This window comes from Elaeis guineensis, chromosome 4, assembly GCF_000442705.2.
Source record: "Elaeis guineensis isolate ETL-2024a chromosome 4, EG11, whole genome shotgun sequence".
NCBI lineage: Eukaryota > Viridiplantae > Streptophyta > Magnoliopsida > Arecales > Arecaceae > Elaeis > Elaeis guineensis.
The window spans coordinates 135,858,093-135,878,798 of NC_025996.2; the positions used below are offsets into that span (position 1 = coordinate 135,858,093).

General features: G+C 35.4%; 1 protein-coding gene and 1 long non-coding RNA gene across 2 annotated transcripts; both read left to right on the forward strand.

The window, feature by feature from the left end:
* Positions 1 to 1,285: 1,285 nt before the first annotated feature.
* On the forward strand, positions 1,286 to 2,703 carry LOC105042559 (uncharacterized). Its single transcript, XR_012141056.1, has 2 exons — positions 1,286 to 1,503; positions 1,655 to 2,703. It is a non-coding gene; the product is annotated as an uncharacterized lncRNA (long non-coding RNA).
* A 6,104-nt stretch (positions 2,704 to 8,807) lies between these two features.
* LOC105042558 (calcium-dependent protein kinase 12) lies at positions 8,808 to 14,387 on the forward strand. Its single transcript, XM_010919833.4, has 8 exons — positions 8,808 to 9,897; positions 12,090 to 12,233; positions 12,309 to 12,461; positions 12,677 to 12,792; positions 12,869 to 13,036; positions 13,113 to 13,240; positions 13,807 to 13,906; positions 14,019 to 14,387. Exons 1-8 carry the CDS (start codon positions 9,222 to 9,224, stop codon positions 14,076 to 14,078), a joined length of 1,545 nt encoding a protein of 514 aa, XP_010918135.1. The 5' UTR covers positions 8,808 to 9,221; the 3' UTR covers positions 14,079 to 14,387.
* The last annotated feature ends 6,319 nt before the right edge of the window (positions 14,388 to 20,706 follow it).

The window sequence follows — 20,706 nt, forward strand, 5'->3', positions numbered from 1 at the left end:
TCTTCATCTCCTTATCTCACATGATGTTTCTATCCTTATTTACTGGCCTTTTATGTCACTTATTTGCAATTTGAAACATGTTTTACATAGAAAAAAAATCAAAAAATTGAAAAACCAAACTGGTCAGATCGAATAACTAGTTGACCGATTAGCCAATCTAACCGATTCAGTTTCGATTTGGTTTTTTATAAAATCGATAAGATCAGTTCAGTTTTAATAATAGAATAATGGTTCGGTTAATCGGTCTGTATTCACCCCTAGCATAAGGAAGTCATAAAAATCAACATGACATCATATAAAGATAAAAGTCATATATATTATTCAGGATATCATATATGTTCACAAGAAATTATGTATATCATTCAAAATGTCATATATATTGATAGAAAGTCGTATAAGGCATCGGAAGCCATATATATTATATGATATCCTGTTAGTTATAATAACCAATAGAAAATTATATAAAATATCAGGAAGTCATAATAGCCAACAAGATATCATCTAAAGATACAAAAAGTCATATATATTGTTTAGGATGTCATATATATTCACTGAAAGTCATATATATTATTCAGGATATTATATATATTCATAGAAAGTTATACAAAGCATTAAGAAGCCACATAAGGTATCAAAAAGTGATATATATTATTTAAGATGTCATATATAATATATATACACACATACAAGAAATCATATATATTGTTCAAGATGTTATATATATTCATAAAAAGTCATACAAGATATTAGAAAGCAATAAATATTGTTCAGGATGTCATATAAAGATAAAAAAAGTCATATAAGGTATTAGAAAATTATAATAATTAATAGGATATCGTATAAAAATTTAAAAAGTCATATATATCGTTTAATATGCCATATATATTTATAAAAAAATTATATAAGGTATCAGAAAGTAATAATACTATATTTTTTTTATTGTACGGAGGGAAAAGATATTTTTGTTAGAAAAAATTTGAAAAAAAAATTGAATAATATTAAATATCTATTTTATTATTAGTTATATTATGCTTAACCAATTTACTACTGTGGTGTATTCTACGTCAATTTTACTGCATCGCAAGTGATGCATAAAGAATTTCTCAAGAAGATTTTGAAACCTTAACCCTTTCTCTTTTTCTTTGGTGCATTTCTAAGCCCTATTCTCCACCATAACGTCCAACCTAGTGGGCCGGAACGGCCCATCATCAAGCCCTAATTACCTCGAGTTGTGCCCTGCCATTTGTCCCTGGAGTATTACTTTCGGGGAATCCAACGGATCAGATTGGGGATGAAGGTCAGCAGGGACAAAACAATGAGGCCTCCTTCCTATTTACTCTGACGGCTTATTATCCTGGGGCTAAGAAGTCACCACCTTCCCTGTGTCAGAGTGAAATCAATTCACTTTGTGTAGGGGTTTCAATATCTGAGAGGTTGCAGCTCTTAGTCAAGAAAAAGTTCAAAGGATTCCTGGAAGACTACGGATCTACACAGATTTCATTGGTAAGCTGTCGCTTCTCCATGCTCTGTTTCGTCCATAGGGTTCCCTCCCGTCATGAGATCAGTGTTAACTACCATGGAAGGTTTGAGATTCATGCTTGTGTTAAGATGTGGTTTGGATGGCAGTCTAATTGGCAATGGTTTGTCTGCTTAGGAATGGAAGGTATCGGCAGAATTAATTTTATTGTTGGACTACGATGAGCTTGAGATGATATCATTGGTGGTGGATATTAGTCACCACCAGACAGTAAATATTTTTATAAAGAAAGTGCTATACTTGAGCTATGAGGATCTACCATCTCGTCTTGTATAGCTTTTTTATCATTGTCGGCTGGTTTTGAAGAATTATGGTTTTAGTTGTGGATTTTATTATGGATTATTATAGATCTTGTTTCAAATAAGATAGCTTATTGATAGAAGATTTAGCAGAAGATTACATCTTGAATCGGATAAGTATCTACATATTTCAAAATGAAATGCAAAGTGCATATTTCTATCGTAGAAAGCAAAAAAATGAAAAAGAAGATGAAAAAAATACTTGCTTATATGTTTGTCAGTTAGGCTTGTAAGAGAGTTTTCAATCACTTGGAGAACATTTCTATTCCTAAAATTATTCACTGAAAATTGAAGGCATTGTTGTTTCTTGGATGTTTATGAGGCATAATATGTAGGGCATTTTGGTGAAGATGGTAGTTTCAGAGTGTCTTAATTATTGTATGCAAAATATATGTTTATGGACCTAAAGCTGATGTATCAGCCAAGTGTTCATCGGGTTTCATGTGATGTGACTGTTAATTGCATCTGGTTTCATGTGATGTGGCTGTTAATTGCATCAGCAACAGAAGTGTGCTTGTGCTAAATTATATACGCACTTTCAAGATGACTCAAAGCTAGTCGGCATCAACAAGATCCAATGCAGTAAGGTCTGTTCAGAAAACTTTAAATCAAAAAAAAGTGGGTGTAGGTTGCTGTTTGTAGTTCTTCTCCTTTCACTGCAGCCAGCATGAAGGCATTGTCACTTCTGCAATTTATAAGAGTTGACATGTACAATCTCAAGCCGTTCCATCTACTCATCAAAATACTGGTTTATTGGTTCTGGTTATTATATGTTGTTTAGAGCACTTTCAAATGTTGATTTTCTATTTGTTATTGTTTATGAATTTGGGAGTAATGGATATGAGATGTGCTTCTATTTCTTTTTTATTTTATGAATTTGTAATGCATCCCTTTTGATAACTTAATATCTAAAATATGTAACAGGAGATAAACAGAAACAGGGTGCACCGACAAATAAAAAAGCATGCTGATTGATCTCCTTTTCTAATGACCATTGTTATTTTTAGCTAGATTTAAGGTCGGATTGTGAGATAACTTCAATAAAGTCTATGATCCCAATTTTTCTTAGTTTTTTCTTTTTTTTTTTTTTTTTTTTTTGACCATCAGATCATCTACCATTTGAAATGTAAGAATTTTCATAGGCTAGCTACAGGGCAGGTTGTGTCTGGTGTGTGAATCTGCCAGCAAATACCAATTGTTTTTCAATTCTTAATGGGCAGTGATAGCAAAAGGTGGCAAGTTTGCAATCTCACACAAGGAAATAAAATCTTTCACAGAAAGAAATCAAACTACTTATCTTAATTTTTGTACTGCTTCTCTGTTCAACCGCATGTATGGCACCAGTTCTAACTGAAGCAATATGGAAGTTCTGGGCCAGTTATATGATCTTTTCCTCTTGACTTTTTTTCTTTTGCACTAAATTACTTGTGACATTGGATGATGGTGGACATTGATACTGCATAGTCTGGGTAATGAGCAACTCATGCATTATCACCAAAGACTAATTACATGCCAACAAAGGTCATAATTTTAAAAGTTTTCTATATAGAGGCTCTTCCGTTATCAAGTTTTACTAAAACAAATATGTAGAAAGAACAAGTGAAGTTTACGGAAAATACTTCTTATGTTGCTTTGATGAGGCTTGTTTTTTTTGCAAAAACATGCAAGTCATAAAGTGAGAAAGATGAGTTTTGTGAACAACAAATCAATCCTATTATTCATAAAACCCATTTTCCGAAAGACCAATTTTTTTTGGGTTATATGTTTTACAAAACCTCAAACAATAGTGCACATGCTTGTACTAATGGATGGTTGTGCTCTTAGGGTGAATAGTTTTTAAATGTTTTAATAGTAATTGCACTCAGCTTTGGATGTTACACAGCATGCATAGACTTTTCTTGTTTCATTCATAATTTGGTCACATCTGAATTTGTTCTAGCTTCTAAATAGTTTTTGTGCCTTCATTTTCTTTTTATCAATGAAAGCTGACCTGTCAGCAATTCATGTCTAGCAGCAGGTCTTTCAAATTGCTAAGTACTTGTTAGGGACATCTGACTGGCACTTGATACCCATATACATGAGAAGTGATCAAAACTAATCCAATATATCAATATGACTGTCCATTACTGTAGAAATCAGATCAGCTATGACTATCTGCTGCATCCAAAAAATTTGTCTTCTAGGTTAGGTGTAACACATGCTTCGATCTGTACAACTGGGCTATAGGTCTAGGAGTGATTTGATGAATTATGCAATGCCTTTGGATTTGATACACCCTTTCATGCACTGGTGTGAAACATGAGAACCTTGGACCTGCTTGGTGTTAGTGTATAACCTAGTTCTAATGAAGTCATGAGAGGCTAGAGATAGACTGAAGAGAAAGCATCTATGCCCTTAAAAGTAAACAGAGAATCTTGGTCCTGTTTCAGAGATAAAGAGAGTGGCAAAATTAGAGAATATTGTGTATGCCTCCATTGCTTCTAATCGGCCTGTGCTCTTCTTTAACTGGCCCAGATATCCCAAGCATCTTTTATTGATAACCATTCCTTTGAGGAAAGAAATCTTTCTTAGATCTCAGTATGAAGTGAGCCATACCCTTTACCACTGATTGTTTTATTTTTTTATCTCTGCTATGTTACAAATCTTTCATCAAGATGATGTCGTTTGAAGTTGTTTGCAGTATCAAGTATCCGTAAGATTCGCCGTCTTAGTATCGGATTTGTGCTCGTACTATTCTATTATAGTGGCAGAACATGGTATGGTGTGAGATGACAAGATGTACAGGTGTTAGTATGGTACATGACTACATACCAATTTGATATTGGTATAGTTCATACCAACCGACACGGGAACCTTAATCCACATGCTCGAAAAAGCCAAAAGTGTTCCTTTGTAGCTGTCAAACGGTAAGTGAAGGATCTTTGGAAAGTTTGGCTCACCTATATGCCTCATCTCAAGCCTAGCCTACCTGCTAAGAAATTGATTACATTGGCATCTTATACGGTGATAAGAAGTTCAAATGGAGTATATCAAATGAATTACCTGATTCCTAATCTTTCATCTATTTCTGGTGAGAGTATCTAAAATACATAAGAAAGCATTTTTCTGACTTCTTACATCATCCTACCATTGTAATGATGGATAGTCTTATTGAAGAGGTAAAAATGCAATAATTTATTAAGGTACGAGTTTGCCTTATTAATGCACCTGATTTTAGCTTACCTTACCTGATTTTAGCTTACCTGACTTAAAATATTGTTCTTTCAGTTCCACATATTTTGACAATATACAAATCTAGCAAGACTATTCATCACAGTAATCTGAAATAATGAGTTGAATCATGCGTGTTCAATGAACTCCTTTAAAACTAATTTTTTAAATCTTTGGGACCTTGGTCCACAGCTCTTTAGCTGTCTTTTGCATGACGGATCTTTTTATATTGTTTTTAGTTTGAAGTTCTTATAAGATCTTTCAAAACAGTGCTAACTCGAGACTGTATCATCATAGCTTGCAAAAATAGATAAGCTTATTTGTTGTATGTAAACTACTACTTCAACCATTATAATGCTGTACAAGCGGGCAAAGGCATTGCATGGTCGATTAGATTAAAAGTGTATGAATGAAAATTTATAAAGCAATACCAAATTCTATGAAGCTTGAATTCAATGGCTTTAAAAATTAATGAAACAACAACTTAAATCCAATTCCATCAGATTTTAAATTTTGAAACTGATTATGAGCAAACCTTGGTATACTTGGACTTGAAACCAATTTTGAGCTTGTCGACTAGCCTTCGCTTAGCAGCCTTAGCTCGTTGGCACTTCTCTCCAATCTCCACTTGGAAGAAGACAAAGTTTGAACTCTGATGGTGGTGTCTTTGCGTTGCATCCCATCCATCAAAGGTAGGATTTGAGAGTGTAGGGCTAATTATGTTGCCCAAAGGATTTTACGAGGGATCTCTTCAAAATGTGCAAGCCTACATCGAATAAGAGGATCGAGGTTATTTGGATATGGAGACTGGCTGCTCATTTCAGGATGAGGCTTTTTTTCTGGAAGGTTGTTTGGGATCGGCTTCCAATGCGTATATTATTCCGGATAAGGATATGGAGCTTCTGGTTTCTTGGAGGATGAGTTAACGAAGCATGCCCTCCTGCATTGCCTGAAGGCAAGGTTGATGTGGAGGATGGCGGGTGGTCAGCTTTGGGGGCGAATAGCGGCCTTTAGCTAGACCCCTTACTAGATGCGATCCATCAGAGTATGATCGAGGTATCAACTTGTACTTGAAGAGGTAGGATAATATATGTCACCTATCCGATCTGACTTTTTAGAAACAACTTGGTCTTTGAAGTCAAGGTTGTACTTATACATTGAGTGCTGGAGAGAGCCATTTGCTTGGCTATAGAGTACAGCTGTTTCGACATTATTGGCATGTCCCTTGATGCTCTGGATTTTTGGGACTCTCATATTGCTCTTGCAGTGATCCAAAAGGTCCTTTTTATTTTCTGGGAGCCCTTTCTTGGATGTTTGTAAAGGTTAACTTTGATGGTAGTGTTAGGGATGGCAGGGTGGTGCTAGCTATATCATCTAAGGTCCGGACGTCAGGTTGCTAGCAACGGGGGCTCATATCCTTTTGAACCTTCTATCTCAGGAGTTGAGCTTCAAGCTATCTGAGCGGGCATCATCTACACCAGGTAGGAGCTCTAGGGGGAGAGGATTTTTATGAAGGGAGATTCTACCATTGTTATTGGCTAGATCTGAAACGAGGCGAAGCAATTGGAGGCTCATCCACTTCTCCATGATATCTGAAGTTTCCTTTGTAATTCTATTGCAGTGTTTGTTCGGCATGTCTTTTGGGAGGTGAATAGCACGGTAGATTGGGTTGCATTATACATTGCCAAGGAGATTGAACCTGGTGATAGGATGAGACCTGCTCGCATGTCCTACAAAACCTTTTATTTTCTGACTTTTTTGACTGTACTCACACTGGAGTGATGTGATCGTCCTAAAAAAAGAAAAGAAAAAAAAAGCCTTCTAACTTTTGCTCATTGTTGCTTGAGTCAAGCCTGGTTAAGTATGCAATAAGCTGAATGCTATCCACTTCTAGGTTGCCCAAAAAAATAGGCAACCTATGTTCAAAATTTATGCAAACAATGTTCATAACTAATGCATATATTTTTTACGAAAGTATAAAGTCTGTTTTCTTGATTCAACTTTGCACAAAGTTAATCATCTGAATTTCAAAATTTGGCAATCACTGTTTCCATTCTCTGGTTGAGTAAAGTCTGGTTGGCAATTAATACCTATATATATTATCAATGATCACAATATTGCTTTCTCACAAATAATCCAATCAGTTTATATGACAATCCATTGCTATACAAGAAGAAGAGACTTGTCTGTAGGATTAAGTGTAACCAAGGTTCACCATCTTAGTACTGGACTCCATACCAGTATCATCCTATTTCATCCTAAGTATGCGATATAGTATGAGATGGCAAGGCATACCGAATATTGATATGGCATCAGCATGGTATGGTATGTTCGGTATGGTACCGACTGCTATGACAATGGAGGATATTGGGCTAGAGATCCAAGTGAGATGTTCTAGTTTATGCAATATTATAGGACTTGAGGCATCCCTTCATATGCTGTGAAGTGTGAAATATCAGAACCTTGGAGACAATTAATAAAATGGAATTCTTATCAAGCCTTGAAGAGGCTAGAGATAAGACTTTATAAAAAGAAAGAATCAATTCAAAGTAAACAAAAATGTTTTGATCCTGCTCCGTCGGTAAAGAAAGTAGGAAAGTGAGAGTATCCTGTGCCCATGGCTTTTAGTCAGCCAGGGCTCATCCTTAACTGGCCCACATGTCCCAAGCATCTTCTACCAATACCCATTCTTTAGGAATGCAATCTTTCTTAGATTTGAGGATGAAGCAAGCCATACCCTGAATCACTTCTTGTTTTTTGTATTCCTAGAATACTTATCTTTCAACTAGACGGTGTCCTTTCAAGATGATTGGAGTACAAGAATCCATACCTTCCTAAAAGCAAAAGAAATTCCCTTTTAGCTGTTAAGCTGAAAGTGAAGGATCTGTGCAAAGTCTGGCTCAGGTATATGCCTGAGGTAAAAGCTAGCCTACTTGACAAGAAAGTGAAAGCAGAGGCATCTCATACAGTGATAAAAAGTTCAAACAAATGATACGAAATGCGGCATATGCTTCCAATCCCTTCATCAAGAATAAATCATTTTTTTTAATTTGATTTATATAAACTTTGTTTCAGACAGGTTGCAATTCTGGAAAAACTGAGAAATAAATTTCATGAAATTTAAGACCTATTCTGCTTTTAGTAAATTCTGAAATCTGATTTTTGTTTATTGATATCAGTTTCCTTAATGGCAACCGAACAGTCGCACAAAATTGCTCCCAAATTATTCAGCCTAGACTTATTGTATTACAACCAAGCGTGCATACTTAAAATTTGTCCAGTTTGATTGACCTAAAAAACATGATAGATTAGTTGATTGGGATCTATGAGAAGGTTCATCCATTGGCAGTGCAATCCGGTACCTCTCAGTTTTTCTACTTTTTGCTTGAATGCATCACCTGCTTTAACCACTCAAAGCACAAAAGTTCTACAGGCCTGTGTCTGCCCACTTGCGTTAGGATTTATTCAGTGCAGGACCTTATCTACTTTTTAAATCCTCATCATCAGAACCATCCATAGATCCTCCCAATGCAACACTAACTTACTGCATCCAGTTTGAGCTGCTTTGAGTTTCAAATTGTGTATCCCAAAATGCTAGAAACAAGATCAGATTTCCTAGGCAACCAATCTGAACTATAATTTTTGGGCTCCATACCATCAGTTGTGTTCTGACCTCTGAGCCCTTTAACAAGTATGGGCATGGGAAAGATAAAAGGAATTGTGGTGGGAATGTTAACGGTCACTTCCTTTTCTCCTAACAGAAACTTAAACAACTACTCCCCCTCTTTTTCTCTGAAAACTTAGAAAGGTTGATGGGTCTTACCTCCTACGAGGTTGACGGCTCTCCACTTCATCCCCACTGTCCCCTGAAGAATAACAATCTTTGCTTGATCTGATGACATGCTTTGAATCTTCGTACTCCCATTTGGAAGAACGGCTACCTCTTTTTGTCCTCCTTTTGCCAAAGCCATTAGCAAAAGGATGGAAGAAGGCGATGCCAATGATAAAGATGAGAAGTGAAAGGAAAGCAAAGTAGAATGAGAGGTGGAGGAAAAAGAAAGGAAGCAGAGAATCTTCTCCATTGAAACAAAACTAAGACCCATCATCCATTGATTCATCCCCGCCAACTCCACCAACCAAGAGGCCGAGGAGGAGGTAAACAAACGCTTCCCTCAATGGGTAATTGCTTGCAGAGAACGCATGCAATTCATGTCACCTCTGGCTCTTTCAAGCCCTCTGCTGGACCTCCACCGCCATCTTCCTTCACCAAGCGAGATGCGACGCAACCGAAGCCCACCACCTCTTCCACCTCCCTCTCCAAAACGCCATCATCGGCTCAAATGGGGTCCATCCTCCAGAAACCCATGGTTGATGTCAAATCCTTGTTCACGCTTGAAAGAGAGCTTGGCAGGGGCCAGTTTGGGATCACCTATCAATGCATTGAGAAGGCTACAAAGCATAAGTATGCTTGCAAGTCGGTGTCGAAGAGCAAGCTTGTGAGAAGGACCGACATCGAGGACCTCCGGAGGGAGGTGCTGATCCTCCAACACCTCTCTGGGCAGCCCAACATTGTAGAGTTCAAGGGTGCATATGAGGATGAGCATAGTGTGCACCTTGTTATGGAGCTGTGCTCTGGAGGGGAGCTTTTCGATCGGATCATCAAGGAGAAGAGTTACTCAGAGAAAAAGGCTGCTGCAATATGTAGGGACATTGTGATGGTGGTGCATGTGTGTCACTTCATGGGGGTGATGCACCGGGACCTCAAGCCAGAGAACTTCTTGCTCACCAGAGACGATGATAACTCTGATCTCAAGGCCACTGACTTTGGGCTCTCTGTGTTCATTGAAGAAGGTTAGTTTGTGAATTGTTGCAAGGTTTGGATTTAGAAACTGAATGGGGAGGGATGAGTTCATTATTTTTAATGATAGAAAGGAATTTTGAAAACGTGTCTTCGTAAATTTATGGAAGGCGGAAGTAAAATTTATATAAATTTTTTAGTGAGATAAATATATTCAGACACTCCTCCACTGCTATTCTTTTCTGAAAAAAAAATCACACTTGTAGTTTTATAAGGCAAAGATTGATTTTTTTCTACTGCAATGTTTCTTGGATTTAATAATGCAGTTTTTTATTACTCAGCTGAAGGACTTTGACATTTTTGTGGGAATTTTGATTTTTTCTGGAAGAAATATTCTTCAAAGAAAACATAAATTTAGTAGTTATTTTCAATTTTTTCTTTACTAGTGATATTTGGATTCAAATTATGTAAGATTTCTGCTCTTGCTGAAGTTTCATTAATAGGTTTCATGATAGTTGGTTATGAAAATTAGTCATACAAGAAATAATAATTAGTGAATTTTTAGATTTGAAAGATGTAAGATTGATGTCTTTGCTGAGGCTTCATAAATAGATTTCAAGATTGATGTCTATGAACAAATATACAAAACCATAAAAAGTTGATTTTTAATTCAAAAGATATAAGATTGGTGTTCTTTCTGAGTTTCATTAAATAAACTTTGGTGTTTGTGAAGAACAATTGCACGAGAATAAGCTTGTACCAAGTATCAGAAAATTAAGATACATAGTCTCATAACTTGAAGATTGTGACACATGAAAAATACCTTGTGAGAACACATAAAAGAAATCTATGGCATGCTATGGATTGTGGTGAAATAATATGAGATCCTTATCTAATTTGAAGAATTAATGTTTAGCAAAGGTACTCAAGACTCAAAACAAAATGGTTATATTGTCTTTCCATGTTTCCTGGTTGACTTCTTTAAGCTTGAAGTTGACACCAATTGACACTGGTCTGGTTGCAACATTTGAATGCCAATTATAAAAATGTTCTCAAACTTATTGGGTTATATAGATGATAAAGGGTTTGCTGCCCAATGGCGACTATCTCAAATTCTTCTTTACCAGCAGAAAAATTTGAGAAGGCACTATTTCATTGAGCTTGGATGAATTGTCAAAGATATCATGCTTTGTCCTTGAAGGAAAATGTCATCTAAATTAAACACATAATAACCTACTCTCTCAAAATAACATGCCAACAACAGCAGCAGCAACAACAACAATAACCACTGCCACCACCACCAAGATGTTCATGCTTTGCTCATTTCTCAACTTAGCACAAATACTCCTTAACATTATTTGACACATCATTTTCTAGCTATTCTTTATTAGTTTTTGTGGATCAATAAAATAAATAATGAAATGTTAAATTGCTAAGGCAAAGTTTCTGAAAGACAACTCAAACAAAAGGTCAAAGTTTTCAAGAGACATGGCAAATAAAGATACTCTAATGGATTCAAGGAAATGCACCAGTAGCTCCAGTGACTATTCAGTCACCTCCAAAAAGGGAACATGTCTCTTAAAGTGCCAAGCCACCTCCTGTCCTTCTCAAGCTGAGGAACAACTTGCGATACCAGGGTTCTTATCAATCTGCAATTTGGAATATGAATCTTGTTTTCGATAGCTTATATGGCTGGTTTGTCTATGATGAGCTTAGAAGGATGAGCCAGATACTCTGAATGGTTTTGAAATGTCTTGTGCCCATGAAGAATGCACAAGTCAGTGGTAGGACTTATTAATTACCAAAAAGAAAGAGTTTAGGTGCTTATCTTTAGTATAAGCAATACTAGATTTCTCAGTTCATTTTCCCTTGATGTCTCATCCGGAATTTTGAGGCAATGATCAATGCTTCAGAGAATGTGGAAGCATGGAAATAATCACATTTATGAATGGTTTGACACGCATAGTTCAATATCCTAGGAGATCTAGAATAAAGATTATTGCCCAAAATTTATTTATAAGGGACAAACCAGTGAAATTAGTGCAGCTTTAAAAAGCTCATTTCTATTGTCAGAGAAGACCATATACTTCTTCAAGATGGCCGACATAACTTCTTTTACCAGACCAATTTGATATTGCTAATATTTGTTTCCTTCAAAACATTTCTTAGGAAATTAGTGCTACAGCACAAGACTTGAATGCTGAAAACGTCTGCTAAACATATGTGTCTCTTTGAATGATGTCAGGTAAAGTTTATAAGGACCTTGTAGGAAGTGCATATTATGTGGCCCCAGAGGTTTTGCAGCGAAACTATGGGAAGGAGATTGATGTGTGGAGTGCTGGAGTCATCTTGTATATTCTTCTATGTGGCTCACCGCCATTCTGGGAAGGTACCAAAAACCATCACCTCTTATTTATATGCTGCAATTTTTAACTCACTTATTATGATTTGAAAATGAATACAGACACCGAAAAAGGTATATTTGATGCTATATTACGGGGTGAAGTTGACCTCCAAAGTCCACCATGGCCTTCAATATCTGCAAGTGCGAAGAACCTCGTATCGAAGATGTTGACAAAAGATCCTACTAAACGTATTACTGCCGCCCAGGCCCTCGGTTAGTATATTGTCACCTAGAAGGAACATGTAAAAGCTTAAACTCTTCCATTGCGGAAGCATGTTCATGTTTTAAGATTTCTAGGGTGCACTAAGATTTTCAACCACCATGGTTCACATTCCAATTTAGAAGAGCAAATGTATGTGTTACGCATCTATTGCCTATATTTTTGTTCACCTGACCATCATGGTAATTTGGATTTAAATAATGAGCAGAACATCCATGGCTCAGAAAAGATGGTCAAGCATCTGATAAACCTCTCGATAGTGCGGTTCTAATCCGAATGAGGCAGTTCGCAGCAATGAACAAACTAAAGAAAGTTGCTCTAAAGGTCATCTTCCTGAAAAAAGGTGCTGTTATATTTGCATTTTTCTATTGCTAACATCCACACTTCTTGGCTATTAAAGGTCATTGCAGAGAACCTCTCAGACGAGGAGATCAAGGGTCTGAAGCAAATGTTCAGAAACATGGATACTGATAATAGTGGTACAATTACATATGATGAATTGAAGGCTGGTCTGACTAGGCTAGGATCAAGGATTAGTGAAGCTGAAATCAGACAAATTATGGATGCAGTAAGATTGCCTTGCTAGAGTTCCTGTTCCCTATAATATGTTTCTGTGATCCTGACATTTAGTATTTTTGTCACAGGCTGATGTAGACAAGAATGGGACTATTGATTACAATGAATTCATTATTGCTACAATGCATCGACATGGACTGGAAAAGGAAGAGAACTTGCTTAAGGCTTTTCAATACTTCGATACAGATGGAAGTGGGTAAGCATTATCTTGCTGCATCCTCTTTAGAGCCTTGATATTTCATTATGACAGGCATGGCAAGGAAAGAATAAAAATCATCCTATGATTATTTTCTTAACATTATCATAACCGAAAGAAATTTATATAAGACCCTGCAGTCTTCCCACTTCTGTTCTTGGTCACAGCTATCCATTGTTACTGGGCTCCTTTTTGAATTATTAAATTGATCCAAAATATCGTTACATATGGTAATTTATTTTTTTGAGAGGACAGAAAGCCCATCGATTAATTTCCATTACATGTAATTGTTTCATTTTTGGAAATACTATTGTATTCGTTAATCTCCCACATGTTTCTGCCTCTGTATCATTGTAAACATGTCATGACAAATGGATCAAATTTTAGTACAATACAATGGAAAGGATAATGATCTATAACCTGTTTTTAACCTCATATTTTTGATTACCAGTCAGAAGAAAAGAGTCATGATGCACAGTCACCAGTATTAAAGAATCAGCAGATTCTTGTTACTCAGTTCACATTAAATGGAAACTGCTTGATCTGATGTGCATTATACTTCTTAGGTATATAACAAGTGATGAACTGAAAAAAGCCTTGTCACAAAATGAAGCGATTGATGATGCAGCCATCACCGAAATAATTGAGGACGTTGATACTGATAAAGTATGTAATCATTTTTCTTCTTTCACTTGAAAGTCATTGTTTATATTATTGCATATACCTGACAAAAGCAATCTGCCATCATGTCTGATACTGCTTCTTATGATCTTGACAGGATGGAAGGATCAACTATGAAGAATTTGTAGAAATGATGAGGAAAGGAAACCATATGTGATCTTAAAGGAAGCAGAATACATACCAGTTGACAAGATTTCTCAACAAGGTTGTGCATAAACAGCATTCGTTGCGTACTGAATAACTATGTAAACCAAATGCCCCCTGCTCAGTTTTATGGCATCTTCAGTTATAAATAAATAAGTCAGTACATGTTTGCAAAATCTGAGAATATATGTCAAACTTGGTCTTCAATTACCCAGAGCATCCCTGTCACTTTGATATCATTATTAATGTTGGTAGATTATCCAAGAATGTCTGAACTAATAGAAACGATTTCAATCTAGTATCTATAAATTTCTAAAAGCCAGTTTTGTCTCTTACAGTAGCAACTTCTAAATCTTAAAATTGAATTTAAATAGCTGTGCGGGAAGTGCAGCAATCAGCAGACAGAATTCTTTATGTAATTTATTAGATGTATGTTCTTTTCGCTAGAGTTGGGCATGGAAATGAAGCAAATAGCCTATTTGTCTGTCATTTGACAAATTCTTTCACATGGACATGCGACCGCAGATGTCTTTGAATTGAGCCCAAACACAGCTACTCAGGTTTAGTTCAAAATTCATTCTAAGTTGGCTCAACTAGGTAGTCTAGCTAAATGAAAGAAGGCCACTCAGCCCCACCCATTTGAAGTGCAATGTATCAGATCTTGAATTTTGGAGCCAGGCTTGATTAGATCAAGTTCGGATCATTTACATTTGATAAAGCTTGACTAAGCCTAAAATGGAGCTGCATGCAAGCCACTTGCAAGTTGCTCAAATCAATTTCCAGTCCTATTCTAAATTAACTACAACACTACATCATGGTGATGAGAGTTTATAACATGGCTCATTCTGGGGTTAAAAGTGGGTATTATCGATTCTACTGTGTTGCAAAGCTGCAGCGTTTGTACAATAAAGTGTAGAGTTACAGTTCTTTTGCTTCTGGAGGCACCGTTCTTTTTGAGTCAACAAACCCATCTTTTCTAGGAAATTTTGGAAGAAAAAGTTTCAGTAGTTTTGATATCCACAACTTAGATACTATGTTTTCTTTGTTCAAGAATGGGATATTTTTTCCACCATATGTAATAATGCTTTGGGGCTACTAAGTTGGAATGCTTAAATCATGCATGCTCTTGCTCTGATAACCAGAAAAAAAATGTACAACAATATTCAAGATGGAATGTTTTCCTCCATCTATTGTGATAACATCCTGGCACTTTGTGTTGTATTTGTTAAAAAAAAAAGAAAAAGAAAAAAAGAAAACACTCGCTCAGAGTCTTATAAAAAAAATTGTATAATTTATATTCAAAATTTGTGAATAACTTTTTGCAAAACCACTAGGCCTATTTTCTTAAGGTCAACTTTCAGAGAATTGTGCAACTTATTTTGAAAACTTAAGTATCTTAAAGTTCAAGCCAAAAGCTTAAGCAGTAGGTGACTGGATTCAAAAGCATAGTTTCAAAAATCACTAAAATGGGAAAACACAAATGATGTTAAACCATTTTCATGCAAAACAGGATCAAATATGGATGCTGGAATGCTGAAACAATTGTATCTGTATGTACCGATCATACCGATTAATACTAATACATCGTATGGTTCAATGCCAATGGTTTTTCAATTTTTTTGGAATATGTTAGTTTCAGCATTGGTGGAGATATGGTATAGGTTCCATACTAGTATTCAAAATCTTGCTCTAAAATATATGTGACCAACTAGAGTCGTAAACTTATCTGATATGAGGCTATTTCTAAATAGCCCTTGAGCTACTACATGTGGATTAGCAAGAGATTGAGGCTTTTTTACCGATCGATGTGATCTCTATCCTTTTACTAATCAACATGATTCCGAGCCTTTTAGCTCAAAACTATCTTTTTAAGCTCAATATAAAGAGGGGGTATTGTAGAATAGGTTAGAGACTTTTGTTGATCTCAGACACTCATTAGTCTATCCACCTGCTGATTTATATTTTTGTGGTTCGACTTTAACATAGTATTAGAGTTAATTTCGTTGTCTATCGATGCTTTACATTCCTACCTATCAATTAGCCTGTTCCATCTTTTGAGACTCAACATGTGAGAGATGATGTTAAGAAATAGTCCTACATCGAAAAATTAGTTAGTTTCATATACTAGTAATATCCACCTTCTAGCTTAAGCTTTGAGGTCCTCTCTTGCCTGCCAGCGTCTCTATGTTCTCTCTTAATAGACTAGATAACACTCATTATCTCACATACCAGTAAGTCAATCCATTTATTAGCTTGTGAATTTGGGTCAGATTTTAGTGGTGCAATCTTGGCCATGACTTGCTTAAGATATTTTCATCCACCCATGAGGAAATTATTATTTTAAATCTCTTTTTCTTTATCGACCAACTCAAAATTTATTGTTCAATATTTTATTATTAAAAATTATTAATTGGACAATGACTTTTTTTTTTTTTTTTTGGTATGGATTGGACAATGACTTGACTCCCAGTGTTCCCCCACCTGAGGTTTCTTTCTTTCTTTTTCATAGAAAAATAATAAATCCCATTGTTCCCCCACCTCATGTTTCTTTCGTTCTTTTTCGTAGAAAATAATAAATCCCAATGACCATCAATCGCATGACTCAGCAAAAGATAACAAGGAACTGAACATCAAAACCCTCTAACCATCTTATAAACTAGGGCTGAACATAAGTCGGATTCAGTCGAGTTAAGAAAAAAAATTTTATCCAATCAAATTTAATTGGATTAAAAAAAATTTAATCCACTATCGACCATTTATCATGCATAAACCATTTGAAATCGAAGTAAATAGTTTGTAGTGGGTTTAGGTGAGTTGTGTCGGTTTAAGCTTCAATATTGATCCAATATTGATTTTAAGTCCAATGTTGGTCTACTTAAACTTTTTTTTTTATTAATCTAATATAAAAAAAGATCTAAATCTTATAAATTATAAATTTTGAACTTATTTTTAAATCTATACGAAATAAAATAGAAAAAAAAAATTTACTCGTCTGAAAGCAACTACATCTAAAAGTTTTCACTTTAAAATTATCTCAAATTAATGTGCTTCCATCAACAATTCAATACTAACATTTTCATGAATCCAAATGAATGATGAGGTATTTTTTAGAATGAAGTATTGAAGTCTAAATGATGCCATCTCAAAATAAAAGTGAGTTTATGAAATACTATATCGGTTGGATTCGATTTTGTATGGCTTAAAAATATAAGAACCGAATCTAACTGTAAATAACCGATTTTTTACAAATTCAAATTCGATTCCATCCGATTTATGTCTTTCAATCAACCGAAACCGATGTTTATTGGGTCGGATTGGATGGGTTTGTTCAGATTTCGATTATTTGCTCAACCCTGTCATAAGCCATCTTCCAAAAGGCTCAAATCATTTGATACGAGGTATAAAAAAAATTATTTTTTTAATATTACAAATCATATCATTATAGCAATTTCAAGCTGCCTTACATTATATATAAAATAAAATTGCAGTCCATTATATTGCAAACAATAATAGCTACTGTTTGCATCCTTACTTTCTTTCTAAATAAAATAATATTTTTTTAATACTTAAATTTTATTTTTTAATTTCTCTCTGAAAGAATATGTACCATTTGAAAAATAATGATTTTTATTAAACAAAAAATTATTCGAAAAATAATACCATTAGTTTTTCATTCTTGCCCATTATTTTGGATTATAATATTATTATAAGAGTCAAGTTTTTTGCAATCAGTATATTAGTATTAAAAATTTGAAATGAGGCATTATGGATGAATACCAATCGTTATGGTAATTATAAAATAGTAAATATAATTTTCATATGAATCCTCTATATAATGGAATAGGAGTATCTTTGGTCAGAGAAAGTTGGACTCTAAAATAGAAAAGAGAATGAGTTATTTCCGTTCTACTAATATGGTTGGGAGAGTCCAATTCCTATTCCAACTGTAAAAGACAATATGAACGCCCCTACTCTCTCCTAGTATTCAATTTTCTTTTCAATTCCAATTCCAATTCAATCCATTCCGGTTCCCATTCCGGTCATAAATCAAACACACCCTAAGTGCCTATAGAAACCTTGATTTAAAGTCCAGAGCTCTATGTCCCATGCCTTTTTTTTTTTTTGTTTGGTAAGCACCCTATGTTCCATGCCTTGCCATGTCCTCCAAGCACATAAATAGAAGAATCCTGATGGAGACAACCAAAGTAGGGAAGGGATTTCCTGTGACTTGTGAGTGGCTTTGCTTCACTGCAAAGCATTTAGTAGCTCTCATGTGATGCCCTTCCCTGAAGGCAAACTTGATGCTAATTGATAAGATTCACATGTCACCCATCCTTGCCATTCAATTCACCTGTCCCAGATGTAGCCCAGGAGATTTGTGGATGTATCGAAGACACATACACTAAATATAAGTCTTTAAAGAATTAATATCTATCCATTCTATTATATAACGACGAGTCAATGAATTAGGCAAAATATAGGGGCCATTACTTTTGTTGGAACAGAAAAAGATGGCCTGAAAGACCCCATATAATTTAGAGGCATTGAAGCCTTGACACTTACAGTGTAATGTGGTATATAAAACAAAAAAAAAAAAATTCTATTGGGATGCATATTTCCTTGAGAAAGAGTTCCACTAGAGATACAAATATAAGCTTTCTAAGTTTATTAATTTTCTAGCAAAACAAACAAATGAAAAGTGTGATTTCTTGTTGGTATAATTTTTTGAGATAATTTTTCTTGCAACCAAACACATTCTTAGCATCGCAATTAATCCGAACCATCTTCCCAAATTGCAGATTAAGTCGCATCTCCCCTAAGATAAGTGGGACTCGGTCAGATCATTGATGGCTTCCATTAAAAGCAGACTTGCATGGCGGCTTCTAAAATTTTTCAAAGTGAAGATGTAGGTAAGAAAAAGCTAATTTGATAAACATTACTCTTCTTCAAAGGGGGAAAAGATTAAATTTTGGAAAGGCAGGGGCTGATTAGGAAAAGCTTCTTTGCTATCTTGATTCATTGGTTAATTCTTCAGCAGCACAAGTGTTAATTTGCTTAAAGTTTGATGAGCCATCACACTGGATTTTTAAGCCATTTAAAATCTAAATTCAAGACCTTAATTCCCAGTCTTTCAGATTAGAAGGTGACTTACTTTCCATGATTTGCATGTCCTCAAACATATAACACGGTGAAAATAAGGAGAGAATTGAGACATTCGCCATATATATGTTTAGCCATAATTAACTTTGTTAAAGTTCGGTCAGTAAATTATGCTCCCTAAAGTCCTGTCCTTGCAAAAATCTATGCATGGCTTTCACTGCAATCCCTTTGCACATCCAAAGCTAAGAGCATACTATTCAGTATTCAGGATTTTTTTTTTTTTGAAAAATTTGTCGACTCATTACCTTAATCAATTTATATGCTACACAAAACTATATTAAGTATGGGCATCTCTAATCTCCTTGGCACAAACACTTAAGGGCATGTTTAGTTTGCAATCGGAATTAGAATCAAAATCGATTGGAATGAGAATCAGAACGGCCATATCCCCAAATGTTTTTGGTTTGTAACTAGAGATTTAAATGCTAGTGCAGAATGGGAATTGGATTTCGGAAAATTAGGGCATTTCTATTCTCCTCAATAATTAAAGTAGGAATGGAACTCCCCCTCACAAAATTAGGAATGGGAGTCAGTTATTTCTATTCCCATTCCAGTATCTAATTTCCCTCGACCAAACATATCCTAAAGACAAATCTCAGTTTCTTGTAGTCCACAATATCAATTCTATAATTCACCATGAGTTTCCTTGTTCATCTTCCTTTTCATCTAGACCCTAGTCCTCCATTACTTCAAGGTACCAGTACCAGTGGAGATTGTTTTCTTTGAAGCTACCTACATAGTTTGGTAAACTATTAGTCCCTGCTATGCTCTGGAGCAAGCTTCTATCTGTGCCGCCAATGCCCACTTTCATAAATTAATCCTCTATCATATGCCCTCAAGACAATCCTTACTGTGGGCTCAAGCAAGATAACAACAACTTTCACAGTCGACAAGCATGATCCACTTCAGACTGCATCATAACAATATAAATATATTCCACACCTTGGCCTGCCCACTTGCTGCCATTATCCATCTAATGAAACAATTTCATTGATATATTTTATATCAATCCAGAAAAATTATGGGGACACGTCCATTGATTGGGTGCTGCCTGATAATGACATATTAGAGCCACCACTTTTGTCAACTTTCTTATTTGTGGCTGCAAAGATAAGCTAAATAAAATATAAAGTTTGTTTCTTTCTTATGGAATTGGTCAATGCATGAGAGTGCTCTAAGTTAATCTATGGTTTGAAGTTTGAACAAGTTCTGTTGGCAGCAATAAGCCCATAGAAAACCCATAGTTTTGTCACCAACGTCATCATATATTCTAGTGAGAGTGGTTTACTAAACTTGCTACATTGCAAAACTGCACTGGTTTATGATGTTACGAATACCCATCAACTCTCTTGTCTTAACTTGTGTGTATCCTTTAGGTCACGGTTGAAGAAAAAACAGACAGTACCTAATAAAATATAGTTATACCTAGCTTTTGCTTAGCTTGGACTCTTGCTACAACTATAAAAGATACCATCCACCCA